This window comes from Chrysemys picta, chromosome 2, assembly GCF_011386835.1.
Source record: "Chrysemys picta bellii isolate R12L10 chromosome 2, ASM1138683v2, whole genome shotgun sequence".
NCBI classification, from domain to species: Eukaryota; Metazoa; Chordata; order Testudines; family Emydidae; genus Chrysemys; species Chrysemys picta.
In genome coordinates this window covers 202330969-202350897 of record NC_088792.1, presented here as the reverse complement: position 1 = coordinate 202350897, position 19929 = coordinate 202330969, and the positions used below count along the sequence as shown (strand labels likewise).

Below are 19929 nucleotides of genomic sequence, written 5' to 3'. Positions count from 1 at the left end.
TGGAGGAAGGCAAGTGGAAGAGACTTTGCTTGAACTAGCCGGGGCACCTTTTCAGGCTTCAGTAGTTGCCCTGTATGTGACATGACTGTGGGTGGCTAAGCCAAATTTGAGTGGCATTGAGACCCCATGTACCAGGTCAAGCTTCCAACCAGTGGCACTTTGCAAAGTGAAGTGCTGGAGCACCTCTGCATCCTGGATTGCAGGTGCCGGAGCAACACTCCGGACCGCTCCAGCAGCACTACACACCTGGTCGAAATATAGAACCAAAAGCTTGCCATACCGATTTAGGGACAGGCAATTTTTTATTTAAATAAGGAACCTCCATTATACTATGGGACTGGTAGAAACCTTATGCCACAAGTCATGGCAGACAGTGGAGTCAGGAGGCACCCAGCTGTCCATGCCTTTAACAGTTCTAGAGATTTTTGCCCAACATGGATCCTCATGATTGATATTGGGGTGGGGGGAGAAGGGGGGTTCTGTCACTTGCTCACTTCATCACTACCCAGTACAACCCCCACCCCACCCTTGAGTAGCCAATTTAGAGGAAACAGAGGAACCTCATGGAACTTTTCTGCCCCTCTGACACAGCTTTCTTCATGGGAGGGAGGAATCACTACTACATCTGTCATCACTAAAATCCTTGAAATTGGCACCGTAAGGATGTCTCTTATTTCAAACTCTCTAGGTCATACCATAAAAAGTGGTAAATTATAGTGTTGCTCATTGGGGGTTGGCTGACCAAGATTGATACTGGCTTCATTTGTACAAAGCTATTGTATCTCAAAGCATTTTTTTGTTTAATTTGCAATCATACAGCAAATTGTAAGCATTTCACAAAAAACACACATTTGCCTTTGATCTTCTAAGAAGAGGTCTTTGAGCAACTGAGGTGCTGTATTTGCATAGGACAATGAAAAATTATGAGTAATGAACTAAATTTAATGTTAAATGTGAAGTTTGCATTGGCACCAGTTGAATCAATTCAATGAAAGTAAATTGCTGACAGGTTAAGCACTGTAAATGTGTAATTTAAGATACAGTACAGCATTAAACTTCCATATTATCCACAAATCTTGCTTTATTTTTGGCCACAAAGTGGCCATATGTCTTAGTCTATTATATTTCAGTTTGGAAAGACGGCGAGATAGCACATTTAGCACTTTATATGATAGTCTTCTCTAGGGTTTGGCTGATTGGTTGTTTTGGATTTTTGTTTTGTTTTGATGTTAAAATTATATTTTGACCAGATTCATGAGTACAATGGATAACTAATTGGCTTTATATATAACTCCTGCTATGGCCTTCTTTACAGAGTCTCTACTGCTCCTCCATAAATTAATAACAATTAAACAACTGATTATATTAGATCCAGGAATCCTGACCTGAATGTATTTTGACTCTGTGAAATCAAAGAAATATTACCTGTCAAAATCAGTTGAAATAAGAGATAAACCAACCAGGAGTAATGGATGACCGTAAGAAGGGAAGCCCCAACATGAAGCGGTTGGAAATGGAGCCTAGGAAGAATCTCCAAAGTGGGGGCATATGGAAATCAGCAGGGAAAGGGTGACCAGGAGAAGTTCCCAAAGTGCACAGGCAGGACAACTTGAAGCTGTGGGGGCAGGGGGCGTGCGGGGGCAGGCTCGGGGAGACACTGACCAATGCTGCCAACTGCACCCCCAAAAAACATCATATAACCCCTTGCTCATCACCATTTCCTCTCTCGTGCCTGCCAAATATCTCACTGATAAGGAAGAGGTTCTGCCAGTGTCAAGCAGACCTAAAGTCCTGCCAGAACCTGGGAGACAAGCTAGCCTTGGGTCTTAGAAGTGAAGTCCAGGCTCCACTTCTCATACTCATGCCTCATGCTGTGTGGTGTGGAAGAGGAATGAAAAAGCTAGCATTGGCAGAACTCCAATCCCTCCTGCAACCACAGGCTGTGCAGCTAGGACGAACCAGACCTGATAAGGAAAGCAATTAAATCACTGAGTATAATTTTCCAAGAGAATGGCAGAGGCCTTATTTTTGGGGACATATACAAGTAAATCCCCAGCGGGACTGGCTTAGATGACCGAATAATTCTTTCCTATCTCTAACCTGTAGGATTCTATAACTATGGAAATATGGAGTAAACAGCAAGATTTGAGATAACACTGTGGTTGCTACCTAAGTGTAGCACTAGTCTCTAGTGAGAGGGAAGGAACCAATTACAACATCATCCAAAAGTCATCACATATAGCCTGCTATAAACATGCACATCACTTGCCAAAGAAAGATGAAATCTCCAGCCAATCTAAATTAGGGAAAGAATAAAATGAGGAGGTGATGGACACAAGAAGGGTTAAGACAATAAGGTTGTGTGGTAGATTAGAGGAGTAATGTGCATGTATTAATTTAAAACACTGAACTTCCCTTAGTAGAATGGATGACTAGGATTTAAAAAGACTCCTTGAAGAAATGTGTTTGGAGAAGGAATTTGAAGGAATTCAATTCAAAAGCTGGCCTGGTATGCAGCGGGTAGTCAGACAAGCAAGTAGGCTAAGCAAGGTGGGCTTGGGGTGAGTGAAAGGAGACAACAGATACGCTCTGGAGGACTCTGAAGACAAAGATAAGAGCTTGAATTTGTTATGGGAGGCAATGAAAGGATTTAGAAAGGAGGTGAACATGGTTGACAAAGCAGATAATTTTCACAGGTGAGATTCGGATAGGTTGAAGAAGGAAGAGATGAAGATCCAGGAGGTCAGAAAAAGTATGAGATCAAAGACTGGACATAGATTTTGGCAGTGTAAAAGGGGTGGAAAGAGTGAATTTTGGAGATTAATGTTTTGCAATTAATCAGAGATCTACACAAAGTCAGAGGCAGATATGATTCAACATTAACATTGATGTTTAACTCTATAATTAGGGTTAGCAATTTCCTCCCCTTCCCTCCCAAGACAGTAACTTTAAAAACACTGCAATTTTCTATTTAAAAAAACCAGAGTAATGCCATTTCATCCAAACTTTTTTTTAAAAGCTATTTCATTGATTTCCCTTCAGCTTAGAAAAAACTATGGAAATGTTATTTATTATTTACACAGCACTATACAGTAAATACGCATGGCTAGCATTTAACTAACAAATAAGTTAGCCCTGCCCCATTGACCTTTGTCTTCTAAATTAAGCAGTAATTTGACAAGTGTTAAACTTTCTGAGGAGAGGGAAAGGAGGGGAAGAACAGCAATAAGATCATGCAGCTGCTTTGGCTGGCAATACACATGCCATGGAGAGTGCAACAATTTTTCAGGTGTTCATGTGATACTTTGAATCACAGTCGTGTACAAATGAATATCACTGGCAAACACTGTAGGTACAAATATACTTTTATAAATCCAAACTTAGAACAGTGGCTAGACCAGAACTACAGAATTTCTTCTAAGTTGAATATTCTGGGTGTGTCATGCAGATGTTTAGACCCAAGCTACTAGAATTCTATGCTCCAGCTAAAAACACATTCCAAAAGATGCACTGCAATCCACACATCTCCGAAAAGAGACGTGGTATCTGGGAAAGTGGATGGAATAGGTTTAAAGCATGACTGTGTCATATGTTGCTATCTGGAAAAACTACAAATCAGCGTGAAACATGTAATTATGCTCAAGTATAAGTGCTGAGTGAACAGTAGGCAAGTCCTTAAACCATTGAAATATAAATGACAAAATTGCACGTCAAATACATTGCACCCACATATATTGATCAGAAACATCTCCCAAAGAAGTGGTCTAACAAAAGGACAACTTGAGCTGAGCAGATGTAAACCCACAATTCATCACAATTACCCTCTGCAACTAATTAAGCCAATGTATATTGAGTTTTTAGAAGCTCCACCCAATTTCTGTGACAAACAATCCTGTGATACAACATAGCAATCCCCTCACTTGCCATTGGGTTACAGGCCATCCTATTCTCAGTTTATAGCAAGCTTCACCAGTAACAGACTACATAAAGGCCATACGCGTGGAAAAGGAGAAAGATATAACATGTTGTTAAATGTGGGAGCCATAATTAAACATGCGTTTTGCATGGTGCCAAGGCTAGCCCACTGGGGGCCCCCCAAACACAAATACCCTCCCACACCCACCCACACACCACATAATAAAAAACAAATAGGTGGCCCCCTTCAGCTGCTCGGGGCCCTAAGCAATTGCTTAGTCTGCTTATGCCTAGTGCGGACTCTGCATAGTGCTTTAATTTACATCAAAAGGGTTACTGAGTTCGCAAATACATGACTTAAAATGAAGTCCAAGTAAGCTGCTGAATACCTGTTTGTTAGAGATACCCAGGAACAGACTACAGATTGGTGTAATCGTTGTTGTAGTCTGCCATTCCATTTTATTAATCAATCTGGAAATAAAGTTGGCTCTGAACTACCAGAAAAGTATATTGGTTCTTTAACATCTCACTCTTTGCAATCTCCTCCTGCATTTAATTAAACTAAACAAGTCTTTAAAGATATCCAAATGTGTACTCCAAAAATTCTTTAATATACAAAAGCTATTGAAAGGAGTTCAACTTCCCCAGACTATCTAAGCATACACTTACCCAACAATGTCTTAATATGTGGGTGAGGTTCACATTTGGAGCTGGGGTAACAGCAATTTTGCTGTTAATATAGGCTTGGTGAGGGTGGAGATAGCACCATTAGGAAAACTGCTTAGCATCTTTTGACTACATCCAGGACGAGATGCACAAACTGAGGTCTATATTTAGACCAAATCCATAGTAGTTTCCTCTTTAAAAACCTACATAGTTCAATGTATAATCTCATGCAACACTTCTGAAGTGAGGGACAGGGTTTGACCCACAATTTAAAAATAGTTATTGCTCTGTCAGACTATATGTAACACAGGTCTTGCAAAGAACAGAAAATTTGTGATGTCTGCAATCTTGTGTTTTATAATAATTAAAAGAAAAAAAGTGATCTCTCTCTCTCTCTCTCTCACACACACACCCCTTTTATTTTCATTTTATTTGCAACAGAACTGCCAAACTGAAGATATCTGAATTAATTCAAAGATGAAATGCCATACTGTGTCTTTTGTCTAATCTTTTGAAATGAACACTGCATGTATATTACAAGGGTCTGCTTAGAAAGCAAATTAAAAGTGTAACATCTCATCCCTTGCTCCTCAGACAAGCAGATCGAAAATTTATGGCTGTTAATTTCTACAGTCAATCTTAATGGTTGCTTTTGTGCCCAGCAAACGTTATTTCAACGTTTTAGAGTAAAGAAAACATTACAGTTTTGTTGATATAAGTGATTATACATACTTCTCATCCAACAGATTATTTACTGAGGCAACAAATTTGAAATGGATAAAAAAGTACTCCCTTTTTAATACAAAGTAGAGCTAACCTGTGGAATTCACTGCCACAGGATATTATTGAAGCATATATCTTAGCACAAAATCAAAAAAGGATTTAATACTCAAAATAAAAGAGTAACCATAATGTAACAATAAGGTTATGATTTTTTAACTACTCAAGAAAGGAAACAAATAGGCAGGATTCTCAAAAAAAAAAATTTAATTCAGCCACACTGCACATCTTAAATGTTCTATGGTATGTGTTTAACAGTAATTTATTAAGAGACATTTAATAAAATCAAAAATAGAAACTACTACATCTGTGCAAGTTGGCAGCTTAACATAATTCAGCTTTTTCATTTTCTAATTTTTGAATGCTCAAAATCACAACCAGATTCATATGAAAGAAAGACCAATCCCCAGCACCTGGTGCCCTTAGCACCAGAATGAGGCAAGTTCCACCTACCACTGGGCTATAAGAAATCATTTTTGGGTGGGTCTCTCTCTCAATCTGTCCTGTTGAACCTGCTCCACTTGGTGTGAAATCCTTAAAAAGTCACCGAGCCAGACAGCAAGAGAGAGAGAATGGCTATTGACCAGTGACTAGGACATTCATCTGGGAGGTGGGACTCCTGAGTTCAAATCTCTGTTCTGAATCAGGCAGAGGAGGGATTTTTTTACCCCAGTCTCCTATATCCAGTGAGTGCTTTAAGCACTGGGCATGAGGGGGCACCAACAACAACTTTCCCTATTTTTTTCTTCAGAAGAGACTGACGTGACTTAGACACAACTCCACAAGAAAGGAGCTATGACCCAGACAGAGAGAGGTGCCCCCCTCTGGACCAAAGTTAGGCACCTAACTCCCTGTAAAGGACAGGGCTTAGACCACACCTCTCTCCTCAGCATTCCCTATTAGCTAGCATAGGCAGCTCTGCACTTACTATTCTGGCTTCTATGCATCTTTTTAAGGCACTCCTCCTCCTGCGTTGTATTGAGAGCCTATGCGCCTAACTCAGGATTGTGAATTCTACTAGGTAGCAGGGCACCTAGAAGTTAGTGCCCCTTACAAACCTGCCAACAGTTCTAGGTTTCATGGGACTGTCCTGCTTTGACCCCCAGAGTCCTCCATCCTTGTTGAAGTGAACATTTTCCACATTTGGGGCCACCCGGGGGTAGGGGGGCAGAAGGGGCAGTTTGCCCTTAGGCCCCCCATTTAAGTGGACCCCCAAATTAAGTGGCATTTGGCTGTGCAACCTCATACACTAGGTTGCAACCCCTCAGGTTTGACCTGTCCACCCCTCGGTCTCCATCTACAGAGGGGCAGACAGGCCAAACCTGAGTGACACTGCATCCTGCTTTATCCACGTGAAATGTTGGGAGCTACGCCCCTATGAATCTAGCCTGTAGACTACTAGTCTAGACTACTGCATGGTATGCCAGAGGTTACTTCCTTCTCAGTAAAAGGAAGAGAGCCAGGCATTTCAGCCTCACAAAGACCTGTTGTTACCATGAAGGAAGGCAGAGGAGAAATTGGAGCTCAAACATACACAACTCTATGCCTGAAAAATGTTTTAATACCCAACATTTGTCATAAGGAAGGAGGGTATTCTTTGAAATCTCCCTCAGAGAAGATCCAAATAACTGATATTCTCTACTGATAATCTTTTTTAGCACTGCCAACACTTCTGGGGTATTTTCCTACTTTTGCCAGCATCTGCTATTCATCTGCTTCAACAAATGACCCAGCCTGGCTGCCCTATGAAATGATGATTTTAGTGCTGTAGTAGTTCAGAGTGTTGAACTCTATCCACCAGCTGTTAACTTACAGTGTTTTTTTGTGTGACTCAGATAGTTGGAATTATAGCAGACATTTTCAATAGTATATAGAAATGGACCCCAGCATGAGGGGGTCTAACTACAGCTATATTAATAGTACTATTATTTTCATCCACCCACCACAAGAAAACAGTGAATTATCTGTTTCCAAAATATGCAAAGCTCTGCCCTGTCACGCTGTGCATTGCTTGCTCTGATACATAGATAATCAGAATACAATCTATATTTGCTGCTTGTAATTTAAATGCAGAGAACGAGAGTCCTGTGCATAAGTAAAAGTGAAGTCTCTAAAGAACTATAGCCCACAATCTATTGTGGGATTTTAGGTTCTAAACGGGTCTGACCAATGTATTTATGCCTGAGAGCTCAAGTATTGATAAACAAATGGATTTTTATAGTTCCATTCAATTCGGAAGGTCACTCCTCCCCATTTTTATTTGCGTTGGCGTACAGTGTGCAAAATAAAAAGCCAAATTCAACCTTCGACAAATGTGAACAGAGGAAAGAATAACAGAACTAATTTGTGCCCAGATCATCAACTGTTTTTAGCTTTCCCACTGATTTCATTCTCAGTTTAATCTCATGCATGGAGCAATTCAACTTGCTTGCAAACTCCAAAGTTTTTCCTAAATCTTGTCAAGTGATTGACAGGATCTACTTGGCCTATTTTAATCTTCTAAGTGAGAGGGAAGTTGGGTATAATTTATTAAATATTTAGGGATTAATAACTATGGTGTGTGTAGCAATGTAAATGTAAGGGAGAGGTAATGATTCTATCATCTGTGTCTTCTGCACCTTTAAATGAAAGGAGTCTCCTGGCCTGTCTGCTGGGAGGCAATGGTGGTGTTTAGATGCTGCTGTAATTATTAGAACTGGGAGCACTGGCTGTTAGGAGTCTGAAAGGACAGGAAACAGGAAGGAGGGGGGAGGAGTTGAGGAGGCTGAGTGAGAGTTACAAAGGGTATAGCTGCAGCTGGGTAAAGAGGTTTCCACTGTAAAAATAAAGTCCTGTTGAAGCTTGTTAGTACCTTGCCTGGCTGATACAACAGCAATGTTGTGAGCAAATTCAAGACGACTGTTATATCACGACCACCATACTATACTCCTTGCATGGATATTTTGTTAGTTTTTCTTATGTTTGGATTTTCATTACTCTAAAATAAAAATAACGCAGATTTAAAGCAATTTTGCTCTTTCCATAGTGCTGGAGAAATATTGCTCCAGCAAGGCTACAGAAATATACATTTCTTCCCATTGCTAGCTTAATCCAAGACCTGAACCTGGTCCCCTTGAAATCAATGACAAAACTCCCATTGATGTAATTGAAGCAGGATTAGCCCCATTGGTGTTGAAGCTTAAAACAAAAAACAAAAACATTTTAGGGTCTCGCATGCAGTTTGGCTGAAGTGGCTTCTCAGTGTCGTATCTTTCTTACGCTACTTAAGTTCCTAAATATTTTTTGTTGATCTGATGAATACATTTTTATGGGTGTGCTGGGAAAAACCCAAGAGTACGTTTTAAAGTGTTACAAGAAGACTATGTTAAAGAAGGGGTTACGTGGAAGGTATGTGTATACTGTCAAGCTGAGTTTTTATATTGGCATCCATCACCAGACAATGCAAGCACTTCCCAACAATAAAAAGAATGACAATTATGTCTCTCTCTTCCCTGCCATTCCTTGGTACATCAAAGATCATTTTATTGCCATTATGTGTCATTGTAAGGACAATAAAATGAATCGTTCTTTTCTTAATATCTGGATTTTTCTTTACCAAGGTGACTATGGAATAACCAGCAGTGCTATCATTTCCACAATTTAAAGTTCACTGTAGCTTTGAAATATTTTGTCATTATCTTCACAGCATGTCATCACTGACATCATCTTAACATCATAACTATGATGCTATGAACAGTAATGCACAAGAACTGTTTTGCAATCATCTTGACTTTTTAATATTACCTTCACAGGTTTGCATTATAAATAATTTTATCTTCAAAGCATAACATACCGTACCATCCAATTTTCAACAACTATTCTCATTGAAAGTAGTGGGAAGTACTGTTTATAAATCAATGGCATGACATAGCCCTTTGTCTCCATAGACTTGCCTCAATAGTATTAAAATGTTCTAGACTGTTATTCTCCATACTTCCTTTAGGGTAACCCAAGGAGTAATAAATAGATGGTCTCATAAGGGATTGTTGTATTCTGAAGCACTTTTTAGCACAGACTACTAAATAATTTTAGCAACTACTGGAACAATATGAATAGCTCAATAGTGACTTGATCTATGTGGCTCCCTTAGCTTCATTTTGCTTTAATGACATGGGATAAAATTTGCAAAACTGCCTAGGGAATTTAGGAATTTAAGTCCCATTTTCAGAGGCGACATGTCCCATTGTCAATGTTCCTAAGTCATTTCTGAAAACAGGATTTAAGCACTTTTGAAAAAGTTACCCATAATGTTATCTTCACATACTGAAGAAATCATCTTCAAGAGATCATTATGAGGAGTCTCCATCATTATTTGAATGGAGAATGAGAATTGTAACAAAATTGTGGAACGTAATTCATGTTAATTAGAGGGGAAACTCCCGAAGTTCAGAGTTTTGGTTTGGATAAACAACCAAAAATGCCTAACTGAAAAAAATCTGAACCTCTTGGGTTTACAAAAACTGACAGAATGATTTACAGTCATTCTTGCTTTTGATCATGCCAATAATATCACAAACACTGACATCCTAGCAGCTTTTCAGAGACTTACACTTTTCATCCTGACCAGAACTCAAAAGTGTAGAATTATAATTTATCCAAAATTATTCAGCCACATCTAACATATTATTTTAGAGAGAGAGCGAGCGTGTAAGCGAGCAAGAACACGCACCTAATCCCACAGAATTAGCTAAAACCAAAGAAAGCTGATCTCTCTAAGTAAATTGCTTCAGCATCCCACTGGAAATCAGATTATTTTATTTTCTACAAAACTAATTAAGTGTGCACAAAGTAAAGCAATTGGAAGCAGAAATAGCTAAAATTGTGGCTTACCTCACTCTGTATCAATTTTGTGGTTTTTAGACTTTGAGATGTTTTAGACAAATTAATTAGCCTGAGGTTAATTTCATAATTAGCCTCTTAAAAATTCTGAGGTCTTACTGCGGAAAGAAAGAGAGAGAGAGAAACACAACATTCTGCATATAACAAGTTAACTTTAATATAAAACAACCATTTTATGCTGATTCCAAGATAGTTGGCAGCATTAAACAATTACGCATTTTCTATGCCAATGCCACGGGTTCTCATTTTCCCTTTCCTGATTATTTTTAAACACTAGTAAATTATACAATAAAGTATGATATGAATGGTCTCTTACTATAGAATATTGCACTTAACTGTGAGAAAAGTTTGAAATCCTTGGGATTACAATGAGATCTTGTATCCAAATAGTTTGTGCCATACTATATACGGAAGTGTTGCAACACTTCACAGGCCAAAACAATATTATGGAAAATTAGTAGTGACACAGATACGGTTGCATCAGAGGTTTCACTGTCCAAAAAAACTTTCATTTTCATCTTTGAGATTCTTGTCTTTAATAGATACTTATTAGATACAAAATTCTCAAGACAAAAATGAAATAAATACTATTATATACAAATCACCAACTCCTTAAAAAACAAACAAACAAAAAAACAAGAAAAACCACAGGTTATTCTTTTCCCCTGAACATGTTTGGATTTATGTGCACAGTGCAACACACTGGTTTTGGCATTGCTGTCCTTGCCCCAAAAATATTAATTACACTAATACATAATACTATTTAATATATGGGAGATACTCAAACATTGCAGCAGTGTATATACACACTTTAAAAAAGTAAAGTTAGATAACACTATTTTTTCAACTTAATATACAAATGTTTACTTTTAAATATATAATCACTAACAATTTGGTGCAGCTGTTATGTTATTTCCTCAATCTATTTAGATTACATATATCACTGTCAAAAATTCAATCAGATAAGTAAGTTTCACACTATTCTGCTATGGTGAAAAAAAATAAATAAATCCAGCTTATTTACCATGAAACAGTTAAATATTGATTATTAAGAGAAACTATTTTCCTCCTTTTTGCATAACTGTGGTACAAGTACTGCTTAGATGGGGCTAGGTGGCACAGTGAGTCACAGCACACTAGTGCTTCAACTGCAGACGTGTAGGTTAAAAAGTCTGTTTTAAGGCACACAAGTGAGCATCACTTTGGCATTAGAACTCTAATTGTCCATTATCCAGAAACCACTATAAGCTTCCTCATGGTTGGGAACAGATGGTGGCCTTTGCTCATGAACAGGTGAGTATTAGTGTGGTGAAATGAATTTGACCTGTACTGGCAGATTCTCACTTTTATGAGAAATGCAAGCTCACTTAATAAACATTAAAACATGCACATAACATAATAGATCTAGCTAATACACCAAGCTAGTATCCTATTTAATGTACTTCCTCATCTCCAACTGAGCAAGATCACTGGATCCAAGAACTGGGATCTAAAGCTTTCCATTACCTGAAATCCAAAAATCATGCCTTACATTTTTATTTGGACATTTTTCCCTTGCAGTTGAATGAGATATATAACTATTAGAACTTCTCATGACAGTGTCAATTCACATCTGTTGAGATACTGCTATGATAGTAAGGCACCTCTACATTACAAGCCACTAAAAATCATGATGGCAAAATGATTCGGAGACAAATCTATTCAGAACACATGATGCAAAGAGGATAGCAAAAAGAGACCAACACAAGTAAGCACTTGATAGAAAGACAATGTCATCATTTCAATGCTAGGGTTAATGTTACAGTGTCAGAATGGCTGCTCTGTGCATATATGAAGTCTCCATTACTACATCAGTTTATTCCTCTCCCCCACACTTTCAGTATAACTTTTCTGCAAGTTCCTCTTTTGCGCTCCAAGGATCACTAGTATATACCACACATAAGTGAGGCCACCTCTCAGTCTTAAAGATATTCTCCAAAGACTATCATATCAGTTTGAGATATGTGTACATACACATTTCTAACATTATCTACAGCTAATATATAGAAGTAAGGGAAATGTGTGCATATTTCACTGAGGTCTTTGAGGTTGTCTTGACTAAGCAGGAAGATCTCAAAGACAGGATTGGCCCTTGAGCATCTGTGGCCCTCTGTGAACATTGAAACAGATGATTACATGGCTGATTCTCTAGTGCCTTGTGCTATATGTAAACATGTACATGTATGCAAAGGGAAGTGAATGTCAAAACCAGTTTGAACAAGGAGAAGTCCTTGTGGTACCTTAGAGACTAACAAATAGTCTCTAAAATACTACAAGGACTTCTCCTGTTTTTTGCTGATACACACTAACACAGCTAAACCTCTGAAACTTAAAACCAGTTTGATTACATCTTACACCCACTTTTCACCCGTATGAAGGACAGCAGTAGGTGGGAGGCAGTGGAAACCCAGGCCCTAGTGAGTGGGGGGGGGGGTGTTTAGCACCAAGGGAGTTGGAGGCCTAGGGCTCCCCTCGCTCATAGATCAGATGAAGCCCAGTTGTGGTGATCTAGCTGATATTGTGGTGAGGAGTAAAAATAGTGCACTTTGTGGCAGAATTTGAAACCTTCACCATTAGTCAGAGGAAGGGCATGGGAGGGGGAATCCCTTATTCTTCTGAAGAGGAGTGCTTTGCTTCAGGTGCATTTAAGACCACATTTCCTATATACAAAATAAAATAATAAAACCGGCTCCCAATAGCAAGTAGCTCTGTGCGATCCCCCTGTTGACAAGAAGCGGGGAAAGCTGCCTGAATGTTTGATTTAGGAGGCTTCGGGAGGATCAGGCGCTGGAACCAATCCACTAACCTTGAGGAGCTCATCTCGCTGTTTGAACTGTTGCTGGCCCAATACTTGGGACCGGCTCCGCTGAGCAACCAGAACAATTAGCGGGAAAGTCTGAGGAGTTCCACATTATCGGGATTCACTAAGTCCGGAGAGGGGGGCTGCAGGGACCCCGTGGCGGAAGAAGTCTGGGGCTATACCTGCTCGGCTCAGCTTCCTGCATCGTCCCCTGCCCCAGACTCACTGCTCCCTGTCGGAGCACAGGCCGCTCCCACTGCAATGGGAAATGAAAAGGGGGTGGAGGGGTGTAGTGCTGGCTGGGCAAAGCTGCTACCCTACGGCAGGTTTCTCCAGCGAGCCCACCTCGCTCCCTGCCAGGCCGGTGGGGGTGGAACAAGGGGCTGACTCCGAGAAGAGCCATAGCTACGCAGCTGAGTGGGGTGTTAATTGCCGGGGGATTCGTTACACCTGTTTAACCCATTAACCTCGGAGGATTAGAACCTCCTGGGAGGCACGGAGAGATCAGCCCCTTAGTCCCGAGGGAGACTCAGCTGGAGGAGAGGCGGGGGATTGTCAACTGTGGACCCCGCCCCTCTCTTCCAGCCACTGGGACACAAACCGGGAGCTCGTCCAGAGGCAACTGAGTCCAGCGCAAAAGCTGCCCCCGCGCGCGCCTTGGGCAGCAGCGAACCCCCAGGAGCCTTCCTCGGCCGCGCAGCTCGCGCCTGCTGTAAGCAGGGAAGCTGCATCGAGGTGTCTTTTGCTCCGCTAAAGCGGGGGGCAGTTGCCTACAAGCGCCCCTGTTCTCCTCGGGGTCGTGTTGGGGAGTTCTCTTTCTCATCTACCGCTCTGGATCGTCCGGGGCGTGGTTGTATTTGGACACTTTGTCAGAGGCTGTAAGGGGACCTGCCATGTAGTGGTGCTGGAGTGGGGTAATTGTCTTTTTCTAACAGTCTGTCTCCTGTCCCTCCACCCCCTTTGAAAACATATCCGATGCGTTTAGGAAAGCAGAAAGCGGTCTGAGGGCTACGGCATCTCTCCGAGCTATGCACTTCCAACGATTTACCCCCATCCTCAGTTATGAGGAGGTGTTTTAACAGATCCCATAGGACACTCCAGAGTTACAGTACTGTGCAAAACGTCTCAGTTCCCCCTCACCTGTATCTTTGGAGCAGGACATTAAAGACTTCCTTCTAGTGCCCTAGTCAGATGTGCCCGTGCCTCATGATCGCACAGCTAGCAAAAAAGGTAAAACAAGCGACTGCCTCTCAGATCCACACTGAACTTTAGAAAACGAGCTGTTCACGTCCTGCTGTTAGACATAATTCTTCAAAACGCGGCGGATGGGTAATTGCAAAGCTCCGGGCTGTGTAGAATGCTACATTACCTTTGAAACGTGTTCTACTCATACCTTAAATGGATTTATCCCAGCCTATATAAATCTCTCTGTGTTGTGGGCAAAATACAGTAAAATATTCAAGAGACCATTGATAATACTGAAGTGCATTTTTGGTATGAATACCACCAAAATCCTGGTGACCCTTTAGTCCCACTATATTTTTTGTAGTTTAAATAAAATTTATCGCATACATTTAGGCAATTGATATTAAGTTAATTGATGAAGGCTAAATCAAAACACCATTTCCGAGATTTGTTTCACTCATTAACTCGTCCTTGGTTTATCATCTTAAATCTCTCTCTTTTGGTAGAACTGAAACAGCTAACCTCAATCTATCTAAATCGTGAGTTTATTCAAAGTTTTATTTGCAAATGAAGAGGAGGACACGGATTAACACTAACCCATCCACCAATGGCTGTTCATTACAGTTCTAAATCCCAAAATGAATTATTTTTAGGTAGCTGCCTGTTAGTAAAATGATTTAATAATTAAACTTTCTCAGAAAATATTAAAAACAAATTAGTCATTTACCTCTATCTCAAACATCAATTCCTGTTATTTTAAATCTAAAAATAATTTACTTTTTCAAAGCATCCTGAATTCAACAAAAAGGAAAATATAAAATGCCCAGAACGAGAAAATATTATCTTGTTAATATTTCTTGCACCGTCTGTTGGGATGCAGAAGGAAAGTAGAGATTTTTATACACTAGACTTTTCGAGTAAAATGATACAAGGTTATGTAAAGATCTGTGCAAATCGAAGAGTACTGCACAGTATTTCACTTAAACCAGTTCAGTGCCAGCGATACAGCCACGATTATTATCCTCGCATATTGCATGAAATCAAATACACGTGGGGTATCTTGAATTAGTTGTAAACTGGCTCTAGACTATCCACTAGGAAATGTAAATTAGGTGTCAATGAGCTGCAAACATGGAAGTTTGTGGGGAAAACAAAAAGTAATTCCAGAATCAACAACATTAAAAAAAAAGGCAGAGGGGATTTCTGAAGCCCATGCATAGTGCATCTTAAATAAAAAGAGGAGGTAATATACGGATTGCTGCATCTCTAGAACAACGATTGCTAAAGAAACATTATTTCACTTTGAAGGTAAGGCATTCAGAAAAGTAAAGCAGTTTACAACGATATGGATACCTTTGGAGTAACTGCGGATAAGAACAACAATTTAAAATTAACGCCCCCCCCCATGCAAGCCAAAATTCACGTACCAGCTACTAGACATATTGGAAGTAGCAATCTGAAGATCAATCCACACACCACTTCTGTTGCCATTGCTTGAAGTTCTGACTAGTTCGAGTCTTGATTAAATAAATGAGAACAATATTTGCTTGTTGTTACGACAGGTACCACTTCATAACTTTTAGGTCCACCCTTGCACAGCGCTAATGCACTTTAGCATTGTCTTTCACCGGATTTTCTCACAAGTCCCTTAACATCTTTGGAAGAGCCCATTAAATCCCGAAGCAGCTGGATTTCTGGTGACTTCAGTTGCAAGACGCACGGTTTCTTGGAGGAGATTTTTTTTCTTTTTCTTACTGGAGAACCGTTTTGTTGTGCCCCACATCAAGAAAGGAGAACCAGCATTTTAAAATTAAATCGCACTCGATCGGTTCTGTTATATACCAAAGGCTTTGCTCTCCCTCTCTCTCGCTCGCTCTCTGTTTATATATCCGAGGAGTGGTGTGAGTCACGATTCACCGATTCCCAGACACACTGAGGACTCCAGCCACTTTCTTCCAGCTTCTGGCCCGTAGGACCCAGCTTGTGGTACACTGAGCAAAATCATCCCAAGCTGCTAGGTTGCTGGCATTTTGCATCCTTCTAAAACGACTTGCATGCTCCCCTCCGCTGGTGCGGCGGCCAGAGCGCTGTAGGTGGCAGAGGGGGAAGTAGACCGCCTCTCCCGTTCCTGCTGCGCCTGCTGTCTGCCTTGCTGCCCCTCACCGACGCTCAGACACAGCTGCAGCAGTGCTCTTTGCCCACACTTCTCCACCTCAATGAAAACTTTGCGAGGCCCCGCCCCTGCGGGGATCAGGCCGGCGGAGCAGGAGAGGTTTGCTCCAATAGGAACAGGCGTGTGGGGCAAGTCTCGCTCCGACACAGAGCTCGACTAGAGGCATAGCAAAGGCAGCTCGCTGCGGGCGTGCCAGCTGCAAGCCGGGGATCTAGAGCCTGGTTACTCTGCGCCGCCGATCTCCTCTCTCCACCTCCCTCTGCTCACGTCACCTGTGCTCGCTTCTCCGTCAGTGTCATTTTGAAGACACCTTAGATGTGTGGCTCCCGGCGAGATTAATCATACAGGTCCCAGCCACACAACCACAGGAGGCTCCAGCAGGAAGGTCTGCGCTCCGAGATGCATTTTAAAAACTAAGGACAAGTTTGTCACAGGCAACAGTAGTTTGGTTTATTTATTCCGGGGACTACCGTGCATTCTTTACTGAAGCAAAAGCCGTATAGACTGCAGCAGGAGTTATTCTTGAGTTCAGAAGGCAAGATGGTGTTCTCAAGGAAGAAATATAAATTTAAAACATCCCTAATGTAAAGGGACACTGGGATACACACAAATATACATAAATGCTGGAACTAGGGGTGCAGGGGGCGCTGAGCACCCTCTAGTTTCAAGTGGTTTCCATTATACGCAGGGTTTACAGTTTGGTTCAGTGGCTCTCAGCACCCCCACTATATAAATTGTTCCTGCAAATATATGAAATTTCTTTACCTATAATTAACACCGTCCCATCACCTTTGGTTGAAAAACAAATAATTTTTAAAAATCCAATGTTCTTTTCACTGGGCTGCGTGTTTACTTTTTGTATTTCCCTGGAACTGGGTACTCAAGCATCACTTTCACACGTAGGCTCCCCTGCATTAAGACAATGCTTTCGGGGGGATGGCCATTCAAACAAACAAAAAATCTATTTCCATAGGAATGTATTTTAAATTTGTGGAAACATTTTTACTGACCATAAGCTTGTAAAAAGCTTACTTTTACTAATCTTAATTTTGGAAAAATTTTGAGTACATTGTGTCTCTCTGTGTTGTGTAACTCACAATGGCTTAATTTTTTTACAGTAGTTATTATATTTAATATTAAAATGTAAGGAAGGAGGGAAGGAACTCAAATATGAAATTGCAGAACTACTAACTGTGGTATGTAACCTATCACTTAAATCAGCCTCTGTACCAGATGTCTGGAGGATAGCTAATGTAATACTGATTTAAAATAAATAAATAAATAAAAGGCTCCAGAGGCGATCCTGGCAATTCCAGGCCAATAAGCATAACTTCGTTACCAGGCAAAGTGGTTGAAAGTATATCAAAGAACAGAAATATCAGAAAGATAGATTAGATAGATGAACACAATATGTTAGGGAAGAGTTAACATGGCCTTTGTAAAGAGAAATCATGCCTCACAATTTACAGAAATATTTGAGGGTGTCAGCAAACATGTGGACAAGGGTGATCCAGTGGGTATAGTCAGGAGCGGGGCCAGGGTTTTTGCCGCCCTAGGCGACAGAACTCCTCCTCTGAGCATTCGGCGGCGGGGGTCCTTCCACTCCGCATCTTCGGGGCACTTCAGCGGCGGGTTCTGGAGTGAGAGAAGGACCCACTGCCGAATTTCCGCCAAAGACCCGGAGCGGAAGGACCCGCCACCACCGAATTGCCGCCGAGGGCGGCAAAATGCTGCCCCCCAAATCCTGCCGCCCTAGGGTCGCCTAGTGGAAGTGTCGGCCCTGGGTATAGTGTACTTGGACTTTCAGAAGCCTTTGACAAGGTCTCTCACCAAAGGCTCTTAAGCCAAGTAAGCAGTCTTGGGATAAGAGAGAAGGCCCTCTCCTGGATCAGTAACTGGTTAAAAGATAGGAAAAAAAGAGTAGGAATAAATGGTCAGTTTTCAGAATGGAGAGAGGTAAACAGTGGGGTCCCCAAAGGATCTGTACTGGGACCAGTGCTGTTCAACATATTCATAAATGATCTGAAAAAAGGGGTAAACAGTGACGTGGCAAAGTTTGCAGATGATATAAAATTACTCAAAATAGGTAAGGCTGAAGCTGACCGCAAAGAGTTGTAAAGGGATCTCACAAAACTCAGTGACTGGACAACAAAATGGTAGATGAAATTCAGTGTTAATACATGCAACTATTACACTCTGGAAAACATAACCCCAATTATACATACAAAATTGTGGGATCTAAATTAGCTGTTACCACTCAAGAAAGTAATCTTGGAGTCCTCATGGTTAGCTCTCTGAAAACATCTGCTAAATGTGCAACACCAGTCAAAAAAGCTAACAATATTAGGAACCATTAGGAAAGGGATATATAAGAAGACATAAAAATGTCATAATGCCACTATATAAATCCATAGTATGCCCATACCTTGAATATCATGTGCAGTTCTGGTTGCCCCATTTTCAAAAATATATATTAGAATTGGAAAAAAATATAGAGAAGGGTAACAAAAGTGCTTAGGGGTATGAAACAGCTTCCATAGGAGGAGAGATTAAATAACTAGGACTGTTCATCTTCTAAATAGATAACTAGGGGTGGATATGACAGAGGTCTATAAAATTATGAATGGTGTAAAGAAAGTGAAAAAGGAAATGTTATTTACCCTTTTGCATAACACAATTACTAGCGGTCCCCCAATGAAATTAATAGGCAGCAGGTTTAAAACAAACATAAGAAAGTACTTCTTCACACAACCTGTGGAACTCATAGCTAAGGGATGTTGTGAAGGCCAAAAACATAACTGTGTTCAAAAAAGAATTATATAATTCATTGAGTACAGGCTTATCAATGGCTATTAGTCAAGGACACAGCCCCGTGCTCTGGGTGTCCCTAAGCCTTTGACTTCCAGAAGCTGGGACTGGATGAGAGTGGATGGATCACTTGAAATTGCCCTGTTCTGTTCATTCTTCACTGTTGGAAGACAGGATACTGAGCTAGATGGACCACTGGTCTGACCTACTATGGCCAGCCATTCTTATGTTCTTAAATTATAAATTATAATTTAAAAACACAAACAGAGATCCATAGTCTCAGTAAAGCAAGAATTTGCCAAGAAGAATGTGGAAGGAGTGATCATACACTCTGTAAAATTCCATTCCAAATACTTTACTTTACCAGGAACATTATATATATATATACACATATACACACACACACTTGCATGCTACAGAGTTGCCAACTTTTGCAATTTCATCATGAGTCTGACAATATTTAATATGTGGTGCTGTTATTGAAGCCCTAGCTCCTGGAATCTTATAATTCCATGGAATCTCATTTTTCACTTAAAAACACATCTAGCTTTCATAGCTTCAGTGTAAAGCTTGCAAAAGTGACCTAGGTGTAGCCGAATAGGATTAAATACCACAAGGAAAATAAAAAGAACCCCTTTAAAAAGAACCCTCATGATTTTAAGCCAATCTCATAACTTTTGGGGGC

General features: G+C 40.6%; 1 protein-coding gene across 7 annotated transcripts in view; it reads right to left on the bottom strand.

The window, feature by feature from the left end:
• PIEZO2 (piezo type mechanosensitive ion channel component 2) overlaps positions 1-16687 on the bottom strand; it is a 425559-nt gene extending 408872 nt beyond the window's left edge. For 3 of the 7 annotated variants that reach the window (XM_065582028.1, XM_065582030.1, XM_065582032.1), the window contains exon 1: positions 15691-16641. In XM_065582028.1, coding sequence (XP_065438100.1) covers positions 15691-15754 — 64 coding nt within the window. In that variant the 5' untranslated portion in view covers positions 15755-16641. Of the gene's footprint in view, positions 1-13084; positions 13313-15690 lie in introns of those variants that run through there. The other 4 variants (XM_065582029.1, XM_065582034.1, XM_065582031.1 and 1 more) reach the window with 4 other exon arrangements.
• Between the last annotated feature and the right edge of the window lie 3242 nt (positions 16688-19929).